Here is a 23,916-nt window from a genome sequence, read left to right as displayed (position 1 = left end):
CCTTCCACAAACATTTGAAAATTGTAATCAAGGCACTCTGGTATGCCAGATATAAAGGAATGGACCATGTGATCCATCTAGCCTTGTCTTAAAGGAGACATCTGTCTAATGTGGATTTTTTCTTTGGTATTGCTGAAGATTGAACTCAGGGCCCTCAGAATATCCCTGAGCTATATCCTCTGCTGCGAGCTGGTCAAAAAGGACAATCTAGCCAACTAATAGGTTAAGACACAGAAAGCTAAGAGGACATTAAAGCAAGGTAGAAAGAGGGTAGTATGTCAGCCACAGAAAGAAATTAACTACAATAGGCTCAGGATTTCAATTTCAAGTTGGGAGAATTTAAGTCTTGACAATTTTTTTTTTTTGGTCAGTTATGGGGCTTGAACTCGCCTGGGCACTGTCCCTCAGCTCTTCAGCTCAAGGCTAGTGCTCTACCACTTGTGCCATTTCCAATTTCCTGAGTGGTTTATTGGAGATGAGTCTCACCGCCTTTCCTGCCTGGGCTGGCTTGGAGCAGCAATCCTCAGATCTCAGTCTCCTGAGTAGCTAGGATTACAGGCGTGAGCCACCACACCCGGCCTTGACAATTCTTTATCAAAGAGAAAGAGGCCTGGGCCTCAATAGCATACTGAACAAGCCTGGGAAGGTTGCAAAGCATAGCTACTCTTAAGGGACTGGCAAAAGCATATTAGCCAAAGGCTTCTGTGAGGCCTGGGCCTGCAAGGGGATCTGTGGCATCCTTCATGTCCTCTCATACTTTTCTGTCTCTTCAGCCAAGAACTAAGGAGAGATATCAACTAGCCTGGTGGAAAACTTTAACTTTTTTTGGGGGGGAGGGGCTCCGGTTGTGGGGCCTGAACTCTGGGCCTGGGCGCTGTCCCTCAGGTCTTCAGCTCAAGGCTAGCGCTCTACCACTTGAGCCACAGCGCCACTTCCGGCTTTTTTCTTTTTGCTTATGTGGTGCTGAGGAATCGAACCCAGGGCCTCAGGCATGCAAGGCAAGTGCTCTACCACTGAGCCACCTTCCCAGCCCTTTAACTCTTGTTTGTAGGAAAATGGTAGAGATATCAAAAGAGTTATAGAACCTGGCTGAATGTAAGTTGGATAAATATGAGTGTATCTTGATAAGTTGTTGGGTCAGAGATGAAGTTAGAGGAGAGACAGGTCAGGACAAGGAAGAGTGTTTTGTTTTGTTTTGTTTTGTTTTGTTTTTTAATATTATTATGGAAACATTTACCTGTGACTTGGAGTGAGGGACACTTGAAGCTGGTCCTCACTGAGTAAGGCAAAGAGTAAACAAGGTGAGGATTATGGAATTGCTTTCTTCAAGGTTGAGAAATTCCAGGTGTGAATGTTAGAATTCACTTCATGAGACAGAGCAATCACCTCGCTGTGTACACCTACTTGCCCTGAGATGACCCAGAAGACAAAGGTGAGGGGTGCACGTGACCTTTAGGACAGCAGTGTGGGGGCAGGGATTGGCAGCAGGAAATGTCACTGGATCTGACTGGCTTCCAGAATGGTAGAGGAAAGGTAGACATATTAGAAATCAAATGCCTTAAGATCAAGAGCTTTGTGACAATGGCTAAAGACCACGGACTTCTAAGGCAGCTAATTATTATTAAGAAAGGGAAGAAGGAAGGATTGCTGCCATCAGTAGGCTCTAACATACTAGGAAGATTATAGCCCTTCATCCAGCTTCTAAGTCTAAGTCAACATACACTGCACGGTGGAGGGAAGAACTGGTCTTGGGGAAAGGCCTTGCTTTCAAAAGCATAATAATAAACATATCAAGAATTTTTGTGTACCATTATGGTTTTATCTGTAGATGGAAAAACCAGGTGATCAAGAAAGTCTGACCTTAGACTCTCATAATGGGTCTTACTTTAGGATTTTTTTCTGCAATCTTCAAGTATGTATTTGGGTTAAATATACATTGCCCCTGGGTCTGTAGTAAGAGCCATATGGGAGGAAGAATCACAGAAAAACTCCTTCAGCCATATTAGCAAATAGTGAACAGTCACATGCGGAAGCGTAGCTATTGGTGTCACTATCAAAAATAAAAGCAACAAACAAAGCAACGAGAATAATAAGCTCCACTGTAATCTCACTTAATTTACCATCTGATTCCTGAAAACAAGCAGGAGGACAGTGGATGAGTGTAGTGACTTTCTTTAGCTGTCCTGGTAGATGTCTTTACTGGCATCTTATATGCAGCTATTGATTTGGCAAATGCATTCTGTGTTTCCACCAGAAAGGATCAAGACAGTTGTATATTCCTCTGGGATAAAAAGTACTTCTCATTCACTCTCACCGCAAAGTAATGTTAAAGCTCGTGTTACATGCCACAAGAGAGGTCCCAGAGCCCTGGTCCTGTTGACATTCTGCAGAATGTCATGTTGGGCCACTATGCTGTGATGGCATTTGAAGCATTTGACTGTCAGGAAGCAACAAATATTCCTGATGCCCTAGTTAGAGTTATCGTGCCAGAGTGGGTGGAATCGTCATGAACAATTGGGCATGTCACATTGATGAAGGGCTTAGAGAACCAATGAGCTGATTTGTGTCTAGAGATTCCTTCCACAGTAAAGGACACTTTTTTTTCTCCTTTCACCCCTTAGCACTAAAAGATATAGGTAGGGTATACACAGTCACATACACATGTCTACACACCATTTTCTTCTAACCCATTTATCAAGACTCCTACTTCAGGTAGATCTCACAAAATAACCTCAAGGCAGTTTCGGACTTTGGCACAAACTGAGGAGCCACTCAGACTATGTCCATGGAAGTGAGGAGCACTGTGTGGGATCTCTGGCAAGCCCCAGCAGCAGGTTACATACAGCACAGGATCCTGGAGTAAGGTCAGACCCTCTGCATCAGACACCTATTCAGGTCTTGTTTGCTACTGAGCTCTCATAGAGACCAAGCATGTCACTCTGGGATACCAAGGAACTAAGCAAATAGAACTGCTAGCTTATAATGTAGGCATCAGATCCATAGAGTCATAAGGTCACATGAGCACAGCAGTGATTCATCCTCATTGCATCGACATCTGTCAAGAGATGGGTTTGCCTTTCCTGCCTGCGTTGAGTCCTCAAACACAATCATGCTAGCATTTAGAATATACTTGATTTGTTACAGCATTGCACAACCTTGCTTCAACACCACATTTTTATAAAGGAGGAAGGGCAGTGTATATGTGCCATGGGATCCCCTTGCTTTACCATATGCCTCGATACCAAGAGCAGCCATTGCTCTGTAGATAAAACAGTGACATGTCTTAACTAAGGCCCAGACATAAATAATGAGCACTGTTGGGGGGGTCCTCCTGGAATCAGTAGGCATGCATTAACAAGGTCTCATTTATGTTTCCTGGTGTCAAAAAAACAGTTCTCAAAATGAATGGGTGGAGGTAGGATTGACCCATCTCACCATTATGATCAGTGGCTCACTTGGAGGTTTTGTACTCTTCTTCCCTACAAGCTGGATTTGACAAGATGAAAGGTTTTTGGTTCCTAGGAGGCAGGGGGATACTTTGAGGAACCTGATAAAGATTTCTAGTGAATGGGAAGCCATGCCTAGCATGTGGTCAGCTGAGATACTCATACCAATGGACCAGCGGGCAGAGGAAGAAGGAATTATATTGATGGGGATTATTGACCCTGACTATCAGAAGGAGCAAAAGAGGAATATTCCGGGAACCCAAGAGATTCACTGGTATGCCACTTTTGTGCACAATTATGTATGTAGATATACATACATACGTACATACATACGTACATATATACAGGCAGTTAGGCAATTATTGCCTAACAAGACAAGGCAACTAAGGACTCTGATCCTTTCTTGGAGAAGTTGAAGTCTGGTCATGTGACTGATCAAAGGTGAGGGAAACAAGGTGAATGATTAAACAGGTGGGCACTCATTAATGATGACCTCAGGACCAGCTGTAATAGAGTCTCCACTGGTTTCAAAACCCAGTCCTTCACTAACAGCATCAGCATCACCTGGGAACTAGTGAGAACTGCAAATCCTTCCAGGCCCACATGCACTGAATCAAAACCTAAGGGTGGGGTCTCGCATGGCTCCCCACACCCTCCAGGTACTGCTGCTGAGGCCGAGCTTGAGAACCACGCATGCAGCTCCTACTAATCTGCATTGAATCCTGCCTGTCTGACCGCCTTGAAAGAATGCACTTCACAGGGGCCCTTGTGAGTGGAGGCGGGGCTGGGGTGGGCTGTGCCACCCCGTTTCTGTGAGATACTTCAGGTCTTTCCCATCATCCTGCTTTCCACAGTCACTGAAACAATGACCAGTTCCCTGCAAAGCTGGATAGCTTCAGGCAGGTCTTTGGCCATTCCCTGACTCACACCGGGGTGGTGTACTCTTTCTGCAACCAGGCTTTTTTGACAGAAAGACCTAGAAAGACTGGGGAACCCACTTGGCACTCATGTGGAATAATCTAAACATGCAGAACAGGTGATGTATCATTGGCAGGTGACGAATGATGGAGAATAGGCTTTCCACTTTCACTCCCTGGGCAGAAATCTAAAATGTGTTGCAAAAAGCTCCTCAGAAAGACCTGAAGGGCTAAAGCCCAGGCACTTGTAACAACTTTGTAATGTGTTTTTGATCGGTTACCCTTGTCTCCTGTGTCCTTCACTCCTGTGCTGTGGAATCACTTCCCCAAACTACTCTACTTGGAAGCCTTTGTCTTATGCAAAGTTTGGGGGAACGGTGTCTACACACCCCCTATCTGCCTCACATATTCTTGGTATTTCCCGAGTCACTCCTACTTTTCCTTCAATGATTGCAGTGAAAGAATGCTTTCCTGTCTGCAGTATGTCTGCCAATACTCAAATCAGCCTTCCTCGAAGAGCTAAAGCAAAAACTTTCTAAGAGCACATCCACCAATTTGGATTCTCTTCACAGCATCTATCACTCAATTTGATATTTCTCTTTTGAAAAATTACATATGGTGGTTGGTGCCTTTATCCTTTACTAAATATTCTAGGCTACCTTATTCATTGCTGTCCTCAGCATCTTATACTTTCCCTAATATGTAGTGGGTAATAAACACTTTTAACAGTGCCAGTGCTTGAACCAGGGCCTGAGCTTGGCTTTCTTGTTTATGGCTAGCACTCTACCACTTGAACCATGTCTCCAGTTGCTAGCTAATTGGAAATAGAATCTTGCAGACTTTTCTGCCAAGGTTGGCTTCAAACCTCAAGCTTCAGATCTCAACCTCTTGAATAGCTATGGGGTGACAGGTATGAGCCACGAGTGCCATCTCGTAGTTCTTGGTTAAATAAATGCTGGAATTTGAGAATTAGACAAGATGTCAAATCAAGACAGAATCTGGGTTTATATATTCTGTAAGGGAAGAATGCATATCTCAAATTTAAATTTATTTAAAAATTACAAAAATGTCCTCACCCAAGTCGTATATGAAAAATAATTAAAAAGCAACAGTGATCTTGGTGAATTGCCAAGAGTCTGATGCAGTTTATAAAATTGAACAAAATTTAGATGTGTTTCTTATACCTCTGTAGACACGGGACCCTTTCTTTAGGTCTTTTTCCTTGGGTTCTGGTAGTATCATTACTGGTAAATTTTCTGAAGCCTTTTTTCTTTGTACTCTATGCAAAATGATTCTATAGACTCCAGTGATAGAGCTTCGAGCGTCTCTCCCGTGGTTATTTCGGATATGCTCTTCTGTAATACCCAAATGTTCCAAAGTGCTTTTCACCTCATTTTCTTCATCTTTGAGGGTGCTCGTTTCTGACAAATGTTTAGGATCCAGTTGGAAAGGTTCCAAAGGAGTGGGGTACGGCACCCCTTGCATCCATTCATTGTTCATGATGTAGTTGATTCCATACCTCTCAGTGGGTACGGGCTGAAGGACTCCCCGGATGAGCCGGTGGCAGGGCTCGGATACATGCGAGGGAACATGGTAGGAGCCCTCAAGAATGCTCTTCTTTAGTTTGGCCACAGTCTCTGCCCGAAACGGCATCATACCTGTCACCATGAAGTACAAAAGCACACCCAAGGCCCAGATATCCACATACACACCGACGTAGTGCTCGTCTCTGAAAAGTTCAGGTGCAGCGTAGGGTGGAGACCCACAGAAGGTGTTCAGCATTTCACCTTTTTTACTGACTGTGCTGAATCCAAAATCACCCACCTTCACACAAGTGCTACTGGTATAAAATACATTTTCTGCCTTCAGGTCTCTGTGAATAATTTGGTTTTCATGCTGTGGAAGAAGACATAGAGGGGAAAGAGTCAACTTTGTAGTAAAATATCAAAATAATGAGTAGTGTTTGCTCTGAGGTTAGGTGATGATGGCAGAGTTATGACAGAAATTTAATAGGGATCAACTTAAATCTCTGTCTTAACGTCTAACCCTGAGTAGTCCCTATAAATTCCCCTTAAGGGCTGGGAATGTGGCTTAGTGGTAGAGTGCTTGCCTAGCATGCATGAAGCCCTGGGTTCGATTTCTCAGTACCACATGAACAGAAAAAGCCAGAAGTGGCACTGTGGCTCAAGTGGTAGAGTTTACTAGCCTTGGGCACAGAGAGGCTTACAGTGCCTAGGCCCTGAGTTCAAGCTCCAGGACTGACAAAAACAACAAAAAAACTTCCCCTTAAAACAGACCAAAGTTTCTATTCTTCTGTAGAGTCACAGTTGACATTTGTTCTGCACAATCTAGAGGAATTCATACCAGAAATAAGACCCAGATCTGATAAAACTCTATTAAAAATACAATGAAATAGGAAGGCTGGGTCTTTCCTGGCCTCTTCTGAGTGAGCTAATGGCTGGGCCAGGAGCAGGAAGGCATGGAGCTCTCCCCCAGCCTCTAGCCATGCCTCTCTCCATAGCTGCAGAAGGTCCCATGGCAGATTGTGAGCCCGTACCCCTGCCTATCTTTGCACTCTGGATCCAGTCTTCGTAGTACTCTTGATCTATTTAGTCCTAAGGGCTCTTGGGAAATGGTTCAATGTTACTTTTTTCCTATTGCGTGCCTTGGGGTAAGAATCCATGCTTTGGGGCCTAACCAGCACATCAATTCTAGGTTCAAAATACCAGTTTTGATAGTAATACCACTATCCTGCTTTGTAAAATATGATACCGATAAGCACTTCATGAGACTAAGGTGAGAACTGTATATGGTGCTATATCAAGAGTACACAGCAGGGCTGGGAAGGTGGCTCGGGTAGAGCGCTTGCTTTGCATGCATGAGGCCCTGGGTTCCATTCCTCAGCACCACATAAACAGAAAAACCAGAAGTGTAATGGTTCAAGTGATAGAGCGGCCTTGAGCTGAAGAGCTGAGGGAAAGTGCCCAGGCCCAGAGTTAAAGCCCCACAACCGGAAAAAAAAAAATGCACAACAGAGTCCTTGTACATAAACAGTGAAATCTCTATAATTCACCTGCACTCTTTTTCAGAGCCCAGATTGCTGGAAGGAATGGCGGGGGGAGCACAGGCCTTCTGAGGGTTCTGAGGGTTCATGTCTATACCCTGTACTGTCAGATTCTCTTCTGCTCTCTCTAGATTACTGGAAGCAGGTGTACAAGGTAAATTTCTTCTTTGGGCCCAGAAGAATTTGGCTAAGACTAGAGAGAGCACAAAAGTTCTTAGAGGAACTGGGCAGAGTGCTTTGGAATCCCGATGTGTGTTAAGAAATAATCAGAGAACTACCATAAGAATGACTTAATCAAGCATCAGTGTGCTGGGTGGACCCTGAGACCACAGAGCTAAAGAAACTCCCTTGGTGGTGAGAAAAATCAATGTGAGTTGAACTGAGGTTGAAGCAGGTTTCAGAGAGAGAGACAGAGACAGAGACAGAGAGAGACTAAATTGATTTGGTCATAAAGCATGGGTAGGATTTGCTATATGAGACAGGACAAAAGGTTAAATGGTAACCAAACAGGACTAAGAAGCAGCAGGAAGCTGAAAAATCTAGTAATGGAACACGCTGGAGACAAGGGTATAGCCAGTGAATGCGGGCTGTTCATCCAGCTTCTCTGAGCAGCTCCTGCCAACTTTTGGAGGAGCCATGCGGCTGCCATGCTTCGCTGGTGGGAAATGGATATGGAGGCCCCACACTCCCAAGCCAGAAGCAAGACTCATTCCTCACTCCTGCTCACCATGTGCTTCACGGCAGAGACAATCTGGGAGAAGATGAGCTTGCTTTCCGGTTCAGAGAGCTTCCCTTCAGTGCTAATTTTTCCAAACAGCTCCCCACCCGCTGCGTACTCCATCACCAAGTGGAGCTTGGATAGGGTTTCCACGACCTCATAAAGGCGGATGATGTTGGGATGGTACAGTTTTTCCATGCTAGAAATTTCTCGGGATAGTAGCCTTTGGGTTTTCTGGTCTAACTTGGTCTTGTCCAGAATCTTAATGGCCACCTTTTCTGGGGAAAAAGAATAAATGAAAGTCAAAGGATGTGTCAGAGCACAGGTATGCCCACCCCGGCTCCCCCACCACACACACCTTAGAGAAATAGGTATTTAGAACTGGAAAGGTCCTGGATGGGGTTCTTTATTTTACTAGACCTAGAGGTTGAGTGGTAATTCCCAAGTCCTCAGAGCTCATCAATGAAAATAACAAGAGCATTCTCAGGTTCACTATAGCATCCTTCCCTTGGATCTGGGAAGGTCTTCCACACACTAGTTTTGATGCTAAGTCCTGCTGCCCACAAGAGTGTTTAGTTGTGATCTTTGTCTGGTTTTCCAGAAAGGACCAAAGCCACTCCTCACTCCCTCCTTTTATTTCAGCCCAGAGCTCTTTTCACCTTCCGTGTCCAGAATTCATGTCCACGATAAGAACTCATCTTTTTGTCCAACAATTGCAGAACTGACATCTATGACATTTGGGTGGAATGGTCACAATATCCAGGTTCTGTGGGCTCTGAGCTCAATGTACTGCATTTTAGCCCACTGGTCTATACATGTCGACTCCTCCTCTCTCCTCTCCCTACACCGTCTAGAGTGACTGACAATTACTGGCATGTAACATCAAGTACACAATGCAGCAGTACTCAGTGATTATAGTGTTGGTGAAGACTTGGAGGAATTGACACAGCACTGTGTTGCCAACAGAAGGATTAATTGGTACCATGGTTGTGAATTGCAGTTCAGTATTATGTGTTGAGACTTTAAAGATGGTTGGGTACTTTAACTATTTTAACAGTTAATTTTTTTCTTTGTTTTTCTTTTCTTTTCTTTTCCTCTCTCCCTTCCCCCCTCCCCACCCTTACCATAGCCACTAGGTCTTAGCAATTCATCTTAAAGAAATAATCTGATATATATATATATAGATATATGAAGGCTTACATATACATATACATATATATGTATGTAAGAAGGCTTCTGTGATATTGCAGCAGCTCAAGTAGCAGATAGTAGAAGTATATAGTTCAACTATCTTTGTAAAAGCACACCAGAAGTGATGACTTTAGCTTGGTACTGGCAGGCGATATCTGTAATCCGTAGCAACTCAGGAGGATGAGATCTGAGAATCACAATTCAAAGCCAGCACAGCAGGAAAAAATCTGTGAGACTCTTATCTCCAATTAACTAGAAAAATGCCAGAAGTAGAGCTGTGGCTCAAGTGATAGAGCACCATCCATGAGCAAAAAGCCAAGCAAGAGCATGAGGCCCTGAGTTCAAGTCCCAGTAGTGGCACACATACAAAATAATAATAATGGTAATGATCTTGATCTGTATTTATTGATAAGCTGTTCAATATGTAACAATTGAGGAGAAATTTAAAATACATATTTGTATAGAAAAATATGGTTTTTTTCAAAATGTTTAGGAGGGGATGAGGGAGGGAAAGTGGGAAAAAATGAGGGAGGGGATAACAATGTTTGACAAGAAATGTGCTCATTATCTTACACATGTAACTGTAACACCTCTGTATATCACCTGGACGATAAAATTAAATTTAAAAAATCAAAAAGAAATTCAGAAGAGTTATATTTTAATTGGGGGAATCACAGACAATTTCCTTTTAACTTCTGTTTTGCTGATTCATTTCTTTTTTTTACAATAAACAAGAATTGTGTGAGGAAAATAGTGACTGTTAGAGAATAAATGAACCTTGGCTCTATCATCAAACATCATCTTTGGTTGTTGTTGTTCAAACTGGGCCAGACTTTCTGGCAGATAAGAAGGAAGTTACAGCCAGGCAAGAAAGACAGAGAACAGGGTCAAGGAGCACCTTTTGACCTGTTTGCAAAACAACTGCTTTGGAGAACTTTGACGCCGTGGTTATTGCCATGAATACAGATGCTGCTGGTTCCAAATAGGAGCGTTGCTGCCACATTGAAATCAGCTGGGGGTGTGCAGTGGCAAGGGAAGGGGCTCCCCGGTGTGTGATTGAACCAGCGCATCCTGCCAGTGGAGGCAACATGGAATAGTGGGGAGGCAAACTGTGCAGCCACCGAGCCCCCGAGGCGCGGGTAATACTGACAGTTGAGAAACAGACTCCAGCCTTCGTCCCTGGGGCATTCTTCTCTTTTCTGCTTTTCAGCCCTCCGATGTATTATGTTCAGCTGTTTACCTGAAACCAGATGCTCCTGGTTTTGTTAAGCCTGTTGAATGAACTGTCACTATAAGGGCTAGAATAACAAATTCTACTTTTCGATCTCATATTCTCCCTGTGGAAAGGTTCTCCCTGCCACTGACTCCAACTTCTGTAACAGCGCCTCGTCCCCTGCCTGCGGCAGTGCTACGTGCATTGTGAGTGTTCACACTTCAGGAGCGGTGGATGACGGGCTGCTGTCACAAATCTCTCCTTAGCACAATTCTAGGTCTTCCCCCTTCCTTCCTTTCCTCTTCCTGCCTTTCTTCCTTTCTCTTTCCACCCTTTGGAGGGTGGAAGAATACCAAGTCTGAACTCAGAGCCTCATAATTACTCACAATTACTTGGCTGATGCTTTACTACTTGAGCAATGCCTCCCATCCAGCATTGTGCTGGTTAACTGGAGGGAGTCATACAGATATTTCTGCCCCTGCTGGCTTTGAACAGAAATCATCTGGTCTTGGCTTCCTGAGTAGCTTGGATTACAGGTATGAGCTGCTGGTGCTTGGCTTTCTGTTATTTTCATGGCTCTAAGCAAAGGCTTCACTCCCAGGGCCAGGACAAGAGGTGTGGAGACAGAAAATGTTGCTTTAAGTTCTACTCCCTAGGTGCCTCCATAATCCCAACTCATGTTAAATCATGACATGTCTTATCACCTAAATATATGATCATATAAAACATTTTTTTTTTTTGTCAGTCATGGGGCTTGAACTCTGGGCCTGAGTGCTGTCCCTTAGCTCTTCAGCTCAAGGCGAGCGCTCTACCACTTGAGCTACAGCGCCACTTCCTGTTTTCTGGTGGTTTATTGGAGATAGGAGTCTCATGGTCTTTCCTGCCCGGGCTGGCTTTGAACCACGATCCTCAGATCTCAGCCTCCTGAGTAGCTAGGATTACAGGCGTGAGCCACCAGCGCCCGGCTCATATAAAACATTTAAAAAGCCCTGGTACTAGACTTCAAACTCTACTATAGAGCCATAATAACAAAGACAGCCTGGTACTGGCACAAAAACAGACCCAAAGACCAATGGAATAGAATAGAAGATCCAGAAATAAACTACACGCTTACAGTTAGCTGATATTTGACAAAGGAGCCAAAGACATACAGTAGAAGCAGCACAGCCTCTTCGACTACTGGTGCTGGGAAAAGTGGGCAGCCTCATGCAGAAAACTAAAAGTAGACCTGTCACCATGCACTAACATCAACTCAAAGTGGATTAAAGACCTTAACAGCAAACCTGAAACTCTGAAACTATTGCAGGACAGAGTAGGAGAGACACTTGAACTTATAGGCACAGGCAGGAACTTCCAAACAGAGTTCCAGGGTCACAACAAATTGGAGAGAGTGGGCTGGGAAGGTGGCTCAGTGGTAGAGCGCTTGCCTTGCATGCCTGAGGCCCTGGGTTCGATTCCTCAGCACCACATAACAAAAAAGCTGGAAGTGGCGCTGTGGCTCAAGTGGTAGAGTGCTAGCCTTGAGCTGAAGAGCTGAGGGACAAAGTCCAGGCCCAGTGTTCAGGCCCCATGACCGGACCAAAAAAAAAAAAAAAAAATTGGAGAGAGACTTGACAAATGGGACTACCTAAAATAAAAAGTTTCTGCACAACTAAAGACATAGCAACCAAACTAGAAAGACAGCCAGCTAACTGGGAAAAAATATTTACCAGCAATATATCAGACAAGGGGTTAATATCAGTATATACAGGGAACTCAAGAAACTTCCCTCCCAAACCCAACAAACCAATTACTAAATGGGCAAGGGAACTAAAGAGAGACTTCTCAGAAGAAGAGATAAAAATGGCAAAGAAACACATGAGGAAATGTTACCATCCCTGGTTGTAAAGGAAATGCAAATAAAGACAACTCTGAGATACCACCTTACCCCAGTCAGAACGGCCCACATCCTAAAGTCAGCCAATGACAAATGCTGGAGAGGATGCGGAGAAAGAGGAATCCTATTACACTGCTGGTGGGAATGTCCACTTACACAACCACTTTGGAAAGCAGTCTGGAGGGTCCTCAGAAAGCTGAATATTGGCCTCCCCTATGACTCAGCCATACCACTCCTAGGCATCTATCCTGAACAACAGGAACCAGGATACAAGGACACATGCACCTCCATGTTTATTGCAGCACTTTTCACAATAGACATTATGTTTCCATAAACATATATTTATGTTTATGTTTCCATAAACAACCCAGATGCCCCACTACAGATGAATGGATCAAAAAATTGCAGTACCTATATACAATGGAATATTATGCAGCCATTAGAAAGGACAAAATAACGGAATTCACAGGGAAATGGATAGAACTAAAAAAATCATTTTGAGTGAGATAAGCCAAGAGCAAAGAGACAAACGGTACATGGTCTCCCTGATAAGTGGATGTTAAATTCAAAACGTAAGGAGATATGACAAAGTAAACAAGACTCGAGAGACAAAGGACCTCCACTCATCTGGTCAAATCATTACTAAATGACCCCATGCTGATGACCACATATATGGCATATATGTGCACATCAGAGAGAAACTAGGAGGAGGACACAGAAACAGAGGGAACGAGAAAGCTTACAACAGCGGGACCCATCAGCTGCACTGGTCATTGATCAAAGCAAACCAAGCAACTCAATGGCAGTGTTGGGAGGGAGGGAATGAGTGGGGAAGAGGGAACAGCTGACACTAGGCAAAAGGAAAGAAATATACATATCACCCAATGTGGAAGAAGTAACTGTATTGTCAAAGCTCACAGAACTCAGAAACTTTATAGACCACGATAAAGAGAATTTGCCCCATGAAGGTTAGAATGTGTTTGTGACTTTAACCAAGTATCACTATCCCACAAAACTGTGAAAATTGTGAAATTTATGTCATCACTTAATCATAATAAAAAAATTGCTTAAAAAAACGTGCTGGGGTACTCACTAACACCATGTTGAAAATGAATTATACAGAGGGGGGACCAAGATGGCGACGGGGCAGTAGGGAAACGCCACAGCTCTCTCCAACCAAAAAGAGAGTTCGAGTTCCAACGCTTAATCTCCCCAAGAGACCGACAACAACAAAAAGACGAACACTCAGAGAAAAACCAGAGGCGGAGAATAACAAAAAAGAAAGAGGAAAAGAATTTCAAAACAGAGAAAAGCGAAGACCCCTCCCCCAACCTTTACTGGCCGCGGCAGCGCGCCAAGCCGCCGGCCAGCCGGCCCGGCGGGGGCTGTGGGAGCCCCAGAGAAACAGCAGAGACACAGGGGGCCACTTTCAGAACATCAGGTACTGATTTGCAGAACAGCAGATCGCCAGGAACAGAGAAACCTACCAGCCGGGAGTCTCCACGAGGATCCCACCCCCACCCCTCACTCTCCACCCGAGCAGAGAGGCTCCATCCCGCCAAAGCCGCTCGGCATCAGCAGAGTGACAAAAGGACCTGCGGCAGACCACCCGGCCCGCCTGATCGCGATCGCAACGATCCAGCACTCTCCACCCGAGCAGAGAGGTTCCATCCCGCCAAAGCGGCTCGGCGCGACAAAGGGTCCTGTCTGCAGACCACCCGCCCGCCCGATCACGATCGCAACAACCCGGCGGGGTCACTTGGGCCCCAGAGGTACCGAGAAGAAGCTGCCTGAGCGTGGACACTCTCGACCCAACAGCTTCGACAGAGGCAGAGACAGAAAAGAATCACACAGAGCCACCACCGCCCAACCCAGCCCGGATTGCAACAACAACTGACGACCTACACCACACAGAAACAACCAGCTCCAGGGTGAGTACCCCACAGGGGAAGTGTATCCCTCAAGGGAGACCAGAGCTGGAGGGAATCCCCAGACCCTGACCTAGACTCCCTACCCCAGCACCCGGACCACAGGACCCACTAAAACTGGGAACTGTTTGAGAGCTCCACCAGCCCGTGGAGCACACTCAGCTGGCCAGGCTAGAGCAAGAGCACCCCTGGAAGGGAGCTTAAATGCCCAAGCCAGGAACAGCGCCCCTGGGTCAAGACTACCAACAGTAGAAGAAATTTGAACTGTGTCCCCCAGGCTGTACAACCTAGGGGGTATACACATCAGCACAGGCCTAACAAGCGCGCTCCAGGCTGGGGCCGGAACCAAGCCCGGGGATCCGGCGCCTGAACAACACAACCAACTCCTCCCAATTGAAGTAAAAAGCTGAGCATACGCCTCAACAGAGGGGAGAAAACCAGGAAACAACACTCCCCCGGGAAGCACGCCTGTGACAACAAAAGACCTGGAGGCCCAGGACAAGAGAAGCCCAAACCCCACCAAAACTCCACCCATATACCCTAGACTGGGAATTGGGCAACACAGGCTGCCAGCACCTGATAGTAAGCAGGAGCTCAGACTGTTAAGGCGGCTCAGCAATAGAGTGATAGTCTTGGATGTATGAGGCCCTGCATCTGATTCCTCAGCATCACAAAAGCAAAAAGGGTCAGAAGTGGTGCTGTGGCTCAAACGGTAGGGTGCCAGCCTTGAGCTGAAAAGCTGAGGGACAGCACCCAAACCTAGAGTTCAAGCCCACAACCAGCCCAAAACAAATAAACAAAAACACATCAGGAGCCCATAGCAGACTCCAGCATTTGGGAGAGTGCATCCAGAGCATCTGTTCTTCACAAGAGCACCCGTAGGAGCAAACACAAGCAGTCTAGGCTGCTCAACCCTTCCAAAGGCGGGAACTGTCAGCAATCTACAGCAGAGAGCTGAGAATCCTAAGTAAGTCAGAATAGCAGCTGGAAATAGGCTCCCAACAGAACCCAGATCAGGCACAGACTCTCTCTACCAATACAGAATCAGCAACCAAGCAAAGACAGACACACCAAAACAAAATTGAAGAGCAGTCTCCTGAACCTCCATGCGAAAATCACAGAGAAAAATCACAAGGTTTACTACCACCCAGGACAGCAAGCTCACCTCAAAAGCCAGCAGCCACACAGGGGAGAGCCCCAGTGGGAACAAAGCAGGAATGGAAGACAAAGGCTACTTCCAAGGGTTGCTGGAGGCAATGACTCAAGAAATAAAGCGAGAAATTTATCAGAAATTGAAAGAGCACAAGGATGAACTATCCAAAGAGATACAGGGTATCAAACAAGAGATGCATGCAAAAATAGAAGCTGCACAAACCTCAATAAGAAGTGAGATAAACGCCAAATTAGAGGTAATGCATACCTCATTGAGAGGTGAGGTCAGTACTCTGAGAACCAACATTGAATCCATAAAGGGATCCATTTCCTCCATGCAAACCACAATAGAAGCCACTGTCAACAGAGTGAATGAAATGGAAGGTCGAGTGTCAGATACAGAAGACAGAATACACCAACTGGACCAAAAAGTGACAGATATGGAAAAATTACTCAAATTAAACCAAAGGGATATTCAAGAGCAAGCAGATAATGCTAAAAAATTTAACCTTCGCATAATTGGAGTGGACGAAGGTGAGGAATTCCAGAGCAAGGGAATGCAACACCTATTTAACAAGATAATCAATGAAAATTTTCCCCACCTCAAAAACGACCATCTTAACTACATCACAAAAGCTTATCGAACACCCAACAAGCAAGACCCCAGGAGAAACACTTCTAGACACATTATAGTAAAAATGATAGATCTGAATAATAAGGAAACAATCCTGCATGCAGCAAAAATGAAGAAGGAGCTATACTACAATGGGAAAAAAATAAGAATTACTGCAGATCTCTCCACACAAACAATGAATGCAAGAAAAGCCTGGGAAAGCACCATACGAGCCCTGAGAGCCAATAACTGCCAACCCAGACTGATCTACCCGGCAAAGCTAGCATTCACATTTGATGGAGAACTGAAAACTTTTAATAGCAAAGAAAAACTAAATGAATACATAAACATTAAGCCAGCATTACAAAGAATTCTAAGAGGGGGGACACAACCTGAAGAAAGCAGCCAGGAACTGGGGCCTGCCCCAAACAGGCATTACTCAAAGTCTAACTGAGCAAACACAGGAGGAAAGGAAAAAAGAAAAACTTAGGAAAACGGAATGGCAGGGACAACAATGCATCTCTCTATACTTTCTCTTAATATAAATGGGCTGAATTCGCCAATTAAAAGAAAACGAACTGAGGACTGGATAAGAAAACAAGACCCATCCATCTGTTGCCTTCAGGAGACCCACCTCTCAGCCAAACATACAAACAAACTCAGAGTGAAGGGGTGGAAAAGGATTTACCAATCAAACGCCCCCAGTAAGAAAGCAGGTGTAGCTATCCTGATATCTGACAAAATAAACTTTTCATTAAAATCAGTACAGAAAGACAAGGACGGACACTACATATTAATAAAGGGAACAATCCAAGAGGAGGATATAACCATCATCAACTTATATGCCCCAAATATTGGTGCACCCAGATATGTCAAACAAATGCTCTCAAACTTACAGAATAAAATAGATCCCAATACGATAATACTAGGAGACTTTAACACACCACTCTCACCAAAGGACAGGTCTACCAACCAGAGGATTGGCAAAGAAGCTACCGAATTAAGAGAGGCCATACTGCAAGCGGAATTAACTGACATCTACCGAGTATTTCACCCTAAAACAACACAGTACACATTCTTCTCAGCAGCTCATGGAACTTTCTCCAAAATAGACCATATCATAGTTCATGCAAGGAACTTAGGCAAATACAAAGGGATCGACATAATCCCCTGTATCCTATCTGACCACAGTGGAATCAAGCTAGCTCTCAATAACAAAGCATACCGCAGAAATTTCTCCAATACATGGAAATTGAACAGCACACTCCTTAACAATGCCTGGATAACAGAAGAGATCAGAGAAGAAATAAAGCATTTCCTACAACTCAATGAAAATGAAAACACCTCACAAAGAAACTTGTGGGACACAGCAAAAGCAGTCCTGAGGGGCAAATTTATTGCCCTCAGTGCCCACATCAAGAGAATGGAGACAGACCAAGTAAATAATCTCATGTTGCAATTAAAACAGCTAGAAAAACAGGAAAAAATGGAACCTAAAGCTACTAGAAGAAGCCAGATAACCAAATTAAAAGCAGAGATTAACCAATTAGAAAATCAGAAAACCATAACCAAAATAAACCAAACAAAAAGCTGGTTCTTTGAAAAAATAAACAAAATTGATGGCCCATTGGCTAGATTAATTAAAAAAAGAAGAGAGGAAACCCATATTAATAGGATTAGGGATGCCACGGGAAACATCACCACACGTACCCAAGATATCCAAACAATTCTAACAGACTACTTTCAAAAGCTATACTCTCTAAAGGAAGAAAATCGGGCAGAAATGGATGCATTTTTAGAGAAATACAAGTTGCCCAAACTGAGCAAAGAAGAAGTTAACCAATTAAATAAGCCAATATCCTATAATGAGATACAGGAAGCTATCAAAAGTCTTCCAACAAAAAAAAGCCCAGGACCAGATGGATTCACAGCAGAATTCTATAAGACCTTTAAACAAGAACTAATACCCATACTCCTCAAGCTCTTCAGAGAAACAGAGAAGGAAGGAGCTATCCCAAACTCATTCTACGAAGCCAATATCACACTCATCCCCAAACCAGGCAAAGACCCAACCAAAAAGGAGAATTACAGGCCAATCTCCTTGATGAACACAGATGCAAAGATCCTTAACAAGATTCTAGCTAACAGAATCCAGAAACACATAAAAAAAATAATTCACTATGACCAGGTAGGCTTCATCCCAGAGACACAGGGATGGTTTAACATACGTAAGTCAATAAATGTAATCCAACATATCAACAGAGCCAAGGTCAAGAATCACATGATTATCGCTACAGATGCAGAAAAGGCCTTTGACAAAATTCAACATTCATTCATGCTAAAAGCTCTGGAGAAAATAGGAATAGAAGGAACATTTCTAAAAACAATAAAAGCCATTTATGACAGACCAATAGCCAATATTATACTTAATGGGGAAAAGCTACAACCAATTCTCCTAAAATCAGGAACAAGGCAAGGATGCCCACTGTCTCCACTCCTCTTCAATATAGTCCTAGAACCCTTAGCCAGGGCAATAAGGCAAGAAAAAGACATTAAAGGGATCCGCATAGGAAAAGAAGAAGTTAAACTATCCCTTTTTGCAGACGACATGATACTATACCTCCACGATCCCAAAAACTCCATCCCCAAACTCTTAGAAATCATAAATCACTTTGGCAAAATAGCAGGATACAAAATAAACCCACAAAAATCAGTTGCCTTCCTATACACTGATAATGTACAGGAAGAGAGGGAAATAAAGGGAGCAACCCCATTCACAATAACCTCCCGAAAAATAAAATATTTAGGAATTAACCTAACCAAAGATGTAAAAGAACTATTTAATGAGAACTATAAAAAGTTAAAGAAAGAAATTGCAGAAGACACCAGGAAATGGAAAGACCTCCCATGCTCCTGGATAGGCCGACTTAATATAGTAAAGATGGTAATACTTCCAAAACTAATATACAAATTCAACGCAATTCCTATTAAAATCCCAATGACGTACATCACTGAAATACAGAAAACAGTCCAAAAATTCATATGGAACAACAAAAGACCTAGAATAGCCAAAACAATTCTAGGGGATAAAGACAATATGGGAGGGCTATCCATGCCGAACTTCAAACTCTACTACAGAGCTATAATAACAAAGACAGCATGGTACTGGCACAAAAACAGACCCGAAGACCAATGGAACAGAATAGAAGATCCAGAAATAAATCCACAGGCCTACAGCCAGCTGATATTCGACAAAGGAGCCAAAGACATACAATGGAAGAAACACAGCCTCTTCAACCGCTGGTGCTGGGAAAACTGGGCAGCCACATGCAGAAAACTAAAAGTGGACCCCAGCCTATCACCATGCACCAACATCAACTCAAAATGGATTAAAGACCTTAACATTAAACCTGAATCTCTGAAACTACTGCAGGACAGAGTAGGAGAGACACTTGAACTAATAGGCACAGGAAGGAACTTCCTGAACAGAGTCCCAGGGTCACAACAAATTGGAGAGAGACTCGACAAATGGGACTACCTTAAAATAAAAAGCTTCTGCACAGATAAAGCTATCGCAACCAAGCTAGAAAGACAACCAACTAATTGGGAAAAAATATTTACCAGCAATATATCAGACAAGGGGTTAACATCCTGTATATACAGGGAACTCAAGAAACTAATCCCTCCCAAACCCAACACACCAATTACTAAATGGGCAAGGGAACTAAAGAGGGACTTCTCAAATGAAGAAATAAAAATGGCAAAGAAACACATGAGGAAATGTTCATCATCCCTGGTGGTGAAGGAAATGCAAATAAAGACAACCCTGAGATACCACCTTACCCCAGTCAGAATGTCCCACATCCACAAATCAGCCAACGACAAATGCTGGAGGGGATGTGGAGAACGAGGAACGCTATTACACTGCTGGTGGGAATGTACACTCATACAACCACTTTGGAAAGCAGTCTGGAGGGTCCTTAGAAAGCTAAAGATTGACCTCCCTTACGACCCAGTCATACCACTTCTAGGCATCTACCCTGAACAACAGGAACCAACATACAAGGACACGTGCACCTCCATGTTTATTGCAGCACTGTTCGCAATAGCTAGGATATGGAAACAACCTAGATGCCCCACCACAGATGAATGGATCCAAAAATTGTGGTATCTATACACAATGGAATATTATGCAGCCATTAGAAATGACAAAATAATGGCATTTGCAGGGAAATGGATGGAGCTAGAAGGAATCATGTTGAGCGAGGTAAGCCAAGAACGAAGAGACAAACAGTACATGGTCTCCCTGATAAGTGGATGATGAATCCAAAATGTTAGGTGATATGACAAAACTAACAGGACTTAAGAAACAAAGAACTCCCACTCATCTGGTTGAACCACTACTAAATATCCCCATGCTGCTGATCACATATATGGTATATAACATATGAGCACCGTTATATATTACAGACTGTGATAGACAATTTGCTCCAGGAAAGTTAGAATGAACTTGTGACTTTAAATGAGCATCATTATTCCACAATACTGTGAATTTCCGGAAATTAAGTAATCACTTAATCACGATCAAAAAAAAAAAAAAAAGAACCTTGGGGAAGGGAGGGAGGGAGGGGATGGTAGGGGGGAAACAATGGAGGGGGTAACAATGTTCAAGAGGAAGTGGAAGTGTACTCATTACCTCACTCATGTAACTGTAACCCTCTGTATAGTATCTCTACAATAAAAAAAATTTAAAAAAAAAAAAAAAAAAAAAAAAAAAAGAAAATGAATTATACAACTTGTGGGTGTAGATGGAGGGAAAAACTGGGAGAGTGGGAGCAAAGGGGGGGTGTCCTCATTACCTGACTTATGTAACTTTCGTCTCTCTGTATATCACCTTTATAATAACAATAAAATGAAAATAAAAATATAAACAAAAAAAAAGCCCTGGCATTCTAAATTGTTACTCGGGGGTAGAAATTGCACTTCTACCAAGAACTGGGTCTCTCAATCTACTCTTTCAACATGTGTTCAATGAGAACTAAGAAGCATCTGCCAGTGAAACACTTCCCAGTCCAGTGAAAGAGAAAGGCTCTGAAAATAGGCCTCTCATCCTTAAAAACTAGTTGGTTCTTGGTTTCCAGAACCACATACCCTCTGATTTTCCTCCTACCTCTTTCTGTTTCTTCTAAAGCTCCTTTGCTGTTATCTTTTTATTTCCCTGGCTTCTAAATGTTGGACTCAAAGGTTGAGTCCCCTGACCTCCTTTCTGTAGTCCCTACCTTGGTAATTCCAGGCAAAACTCATCTACTCCAGTGACTGCTCTACTTGGATATTGTTTCAATTTAAATTCTACCAGTTACAAGTCCTGACGCAGGGATTAAGTAAATGAGGGAAGTGATTCCAGGAAATGCTAGGAGAAGGAGGAAGACAGGAAAGGAAAAACAGCCAATAAAGGGTGTATTACTAAGTGAGTTACCAGCGAAGCTGCTAAGAGTTATCATGCTAAGTCTGATCTTGAGAGGAGGCCAGGAAGTACAATATTTTTACAATTCCTCCTAGTAATTGGTTGTTGATTACTACTGGAGGGTGTTAATTCCCCTGCAGTTCTGTCCTAACCTAAGTGCCGACAGAATAGGCTCCATCAGCTAGAGAGCAGTCAGCCCCAACATGGATGAGTAATAGCATGGCAATATATATTCAAATGTGATCTTAACCTCCCCCTCCCCAAACCTGTGCCTCCCCATAGTTTCCTCCATGCCAGGAAAGGATGAAACTCTTCTTGTGGTTGCCCAAAAACCCTTATGTTATTTGACTCTTTATTCCATATCCAAATTCTATTACCCTTTATCTTCTAAGTATAGACAGATTCCAGCCCCTTTCTCAGCATTTCACAGCTACTTTTTTTTTCTTTTCTGGTCTCAGGTATCATTGGGTCTTGTCCAGATTATAACTACAACAGGCTCCTAACTGACCTTTCCTTGTCTGCCAGAGACCACTTCAGTCTTATTTGCAACAAAAGCATCCAGAATGACCCTGCTGGTGCTGGGAAGGTGGCTCAGTGATGGAGCACTTGCCTTGCATGCATGAGGCCCTGGGTTCAATTCCTCAGCACCACATAAGCAAAAAAAAAAAAAAAGAAAGAAAAGAAAAAAGCCGGAAGTGGCGCTGTGGCTCAAGTGGTAGAGCGCTAGTCTTGAGCTGAAGAGCTGAGGGACAGTGCCCAGGCCCAGAGTTCAGGCCCCGCAATTGGATCCCCCCCAAAACAAAACAAAACAAAACAAAACAAAAAACAGAATGACCCTGCTAAAGCGTCAGCCGGTCATGTCACTCCTCTGCTTGTTCCGGTGGCTCCCTTTCATGCTCAGGAATGGCAACACCATTAGTTATTACATACTTGGCCCTCTACCCGATGGTCCCTGGTACTTCTGCCCTCATCCCACTGGCTGTATGAGAGGGCTGCAAGTCATTCTCTCGGCTTGGCACTCCAATGATATTATTCCCTTGGCTTCATCAGGCCCCCACTGTCAGTTCAACAGTAGCCTTCCATGCTTCCCACTTCCCTGCTCTGTTTTCCTCCCTCACACGCATCACTTCATATATTTTCCTTGGTTTTGTCTGTCTCCTTCAACTGGAGTATAAGTTCTGCTGTGCCAAGAGGCCACTGTGTTTTGTCCACTGCAGAATCCCTAGTTCCTAGGAGAGTATCTGTTACCCAGAAAGTGCCGAGCAAAGCCTTGAGTAACTCATTCCATCATCACAAGAACCCTCTGGATTGTCCTTGCGTTGTCACTCACCAGTGTCTCATGGTCTTCCATGTGACCAGTCTTTATGACCATGACGTCTAATGGCTGTCGGCCTTCTGTCCAGTGTCAACCCTTTCATTTACTTTAGCCATCCCTGTATTTTTGACTCCTCTTAAGTTATTTCAGGTCCTTAACAGTGTAGCACTACAGTGAACGTTTGGGGATTAATTTTTAATATTGGATTTGTTTTTAGATTGGATTCCTTAAAGTCAATAACTAAATTAATTAATTAATTATTACATGATTAGGGCTTGAGCCTAGGCCCTTTCACTTCTAGGGTCTCATGTTTTTGCTCAGGCTGACCTTGGAGGATGATCCTCCCCGTCTACCTAGAATTATACCACACCATCACGCTCAGCTTGTTTGTTGAGATGGAGTCTCACTAACATTTTGTCCAGCTAGCTTCAAACATCTATTTTCCCAATTAGCTGGGATTGCAGACATTTGCCACTATGCAAATTCCTCATGCAACCTTTGTTGAAACAGTGTCTTTCTATCTAGTGCAGGATAGCCTCACACTCACACTCCTACTGCCTCAGTTTCCCAAGTGCTGAGACTACAGGTCTCATCATGACATACCATCAAGATTAAGTTAACTAACCATGTGTGTGTGTGTGTGTGTGTGTGTGTGTGTGTGTGTGTGTGTGTGTGTGTGTGTGCTGCTCCTGGGGCTTGAACTCAAGGCCTGCACAGTGGAGCTCTTTTGCTCAAGGCTAACATTCTACCACTTAAGCCACAGTTCCACTTCTCCCTTTTTAGTGGTTAACTGGAGATAAGAATATCACAGATTGCCCTGCCAGAGGTGGTCTTGAACCTTGATCTGCTAATAATTTGTTACTTAATGAATAAAAGGGGTCACTTTCTTTTTTCTTTTTCTTTTCTTTTCTATTTTTTTTTTTTGCCAGTCCTCGGCTTGAACTCTGAGCCTGGGCGCTGTCCCTCAGCTCTTCAGCTCAAGGTTAGCACTCTACCACTTGAGCTACAGCGCCACTTCT

The 23,916-nt window shown here is 43.7% G+C and overlaps 1 protein-coding gene across 1 annotated transcript in view; it reads right to left on the bottom strand.

Annotated features, from left to right (window-relative positions):
- Window positions 1-5,382: 5,382 nt before the first annotated feature.
- Nim1k (NIM1 serine/threonine protein kinase) overlaps window positions 5,383-23,916 on the bottom strand; it is a 51,519-nt gene continuing 32,985 nt past the window's right edge. Inside the window, exons 3-4 of the mRNA XM_070040933.1 lie at window positions 8,155-8,423; window positions 5,383-6,259 (exon numbers count right to left, since the gene is read on the bottom strand). Of these exons, the coding sequence (XP_069897034.1) occupies window positions 5,510-6,259; window positions 8,155-8,423 (1,019 nt within the window). The 3' untranslated portion in view covers window positions 5,383-5,509. The remainder of the gene's footprint in view (window positions 6,260-8,154; window positions 8,424-23,916) is intronic.

This window comes from Dipodomys merriami, unplaced genomic scaffold (assembly GCF_024711535.1).
Source record: "Dipodomys merriami isolate MVZ:Mamm:240054 unplaced genomic scaffold, mDipMer1.0.p SCAF_30, whole genome shotgun sequence".
In the NCBI taxonomy this organism is placed as follows: Eukaryota; Metazoa; Chordata; class Mammalia; order Rodentia; family Heteromyidae; genus Dipodomys; species Dipodomys merriami.
The sequence above is the reverse complement of the archived record's forward strand: the minus strand, read 5'-3'. Positions and strand labels throughout refer to the sequence as shown.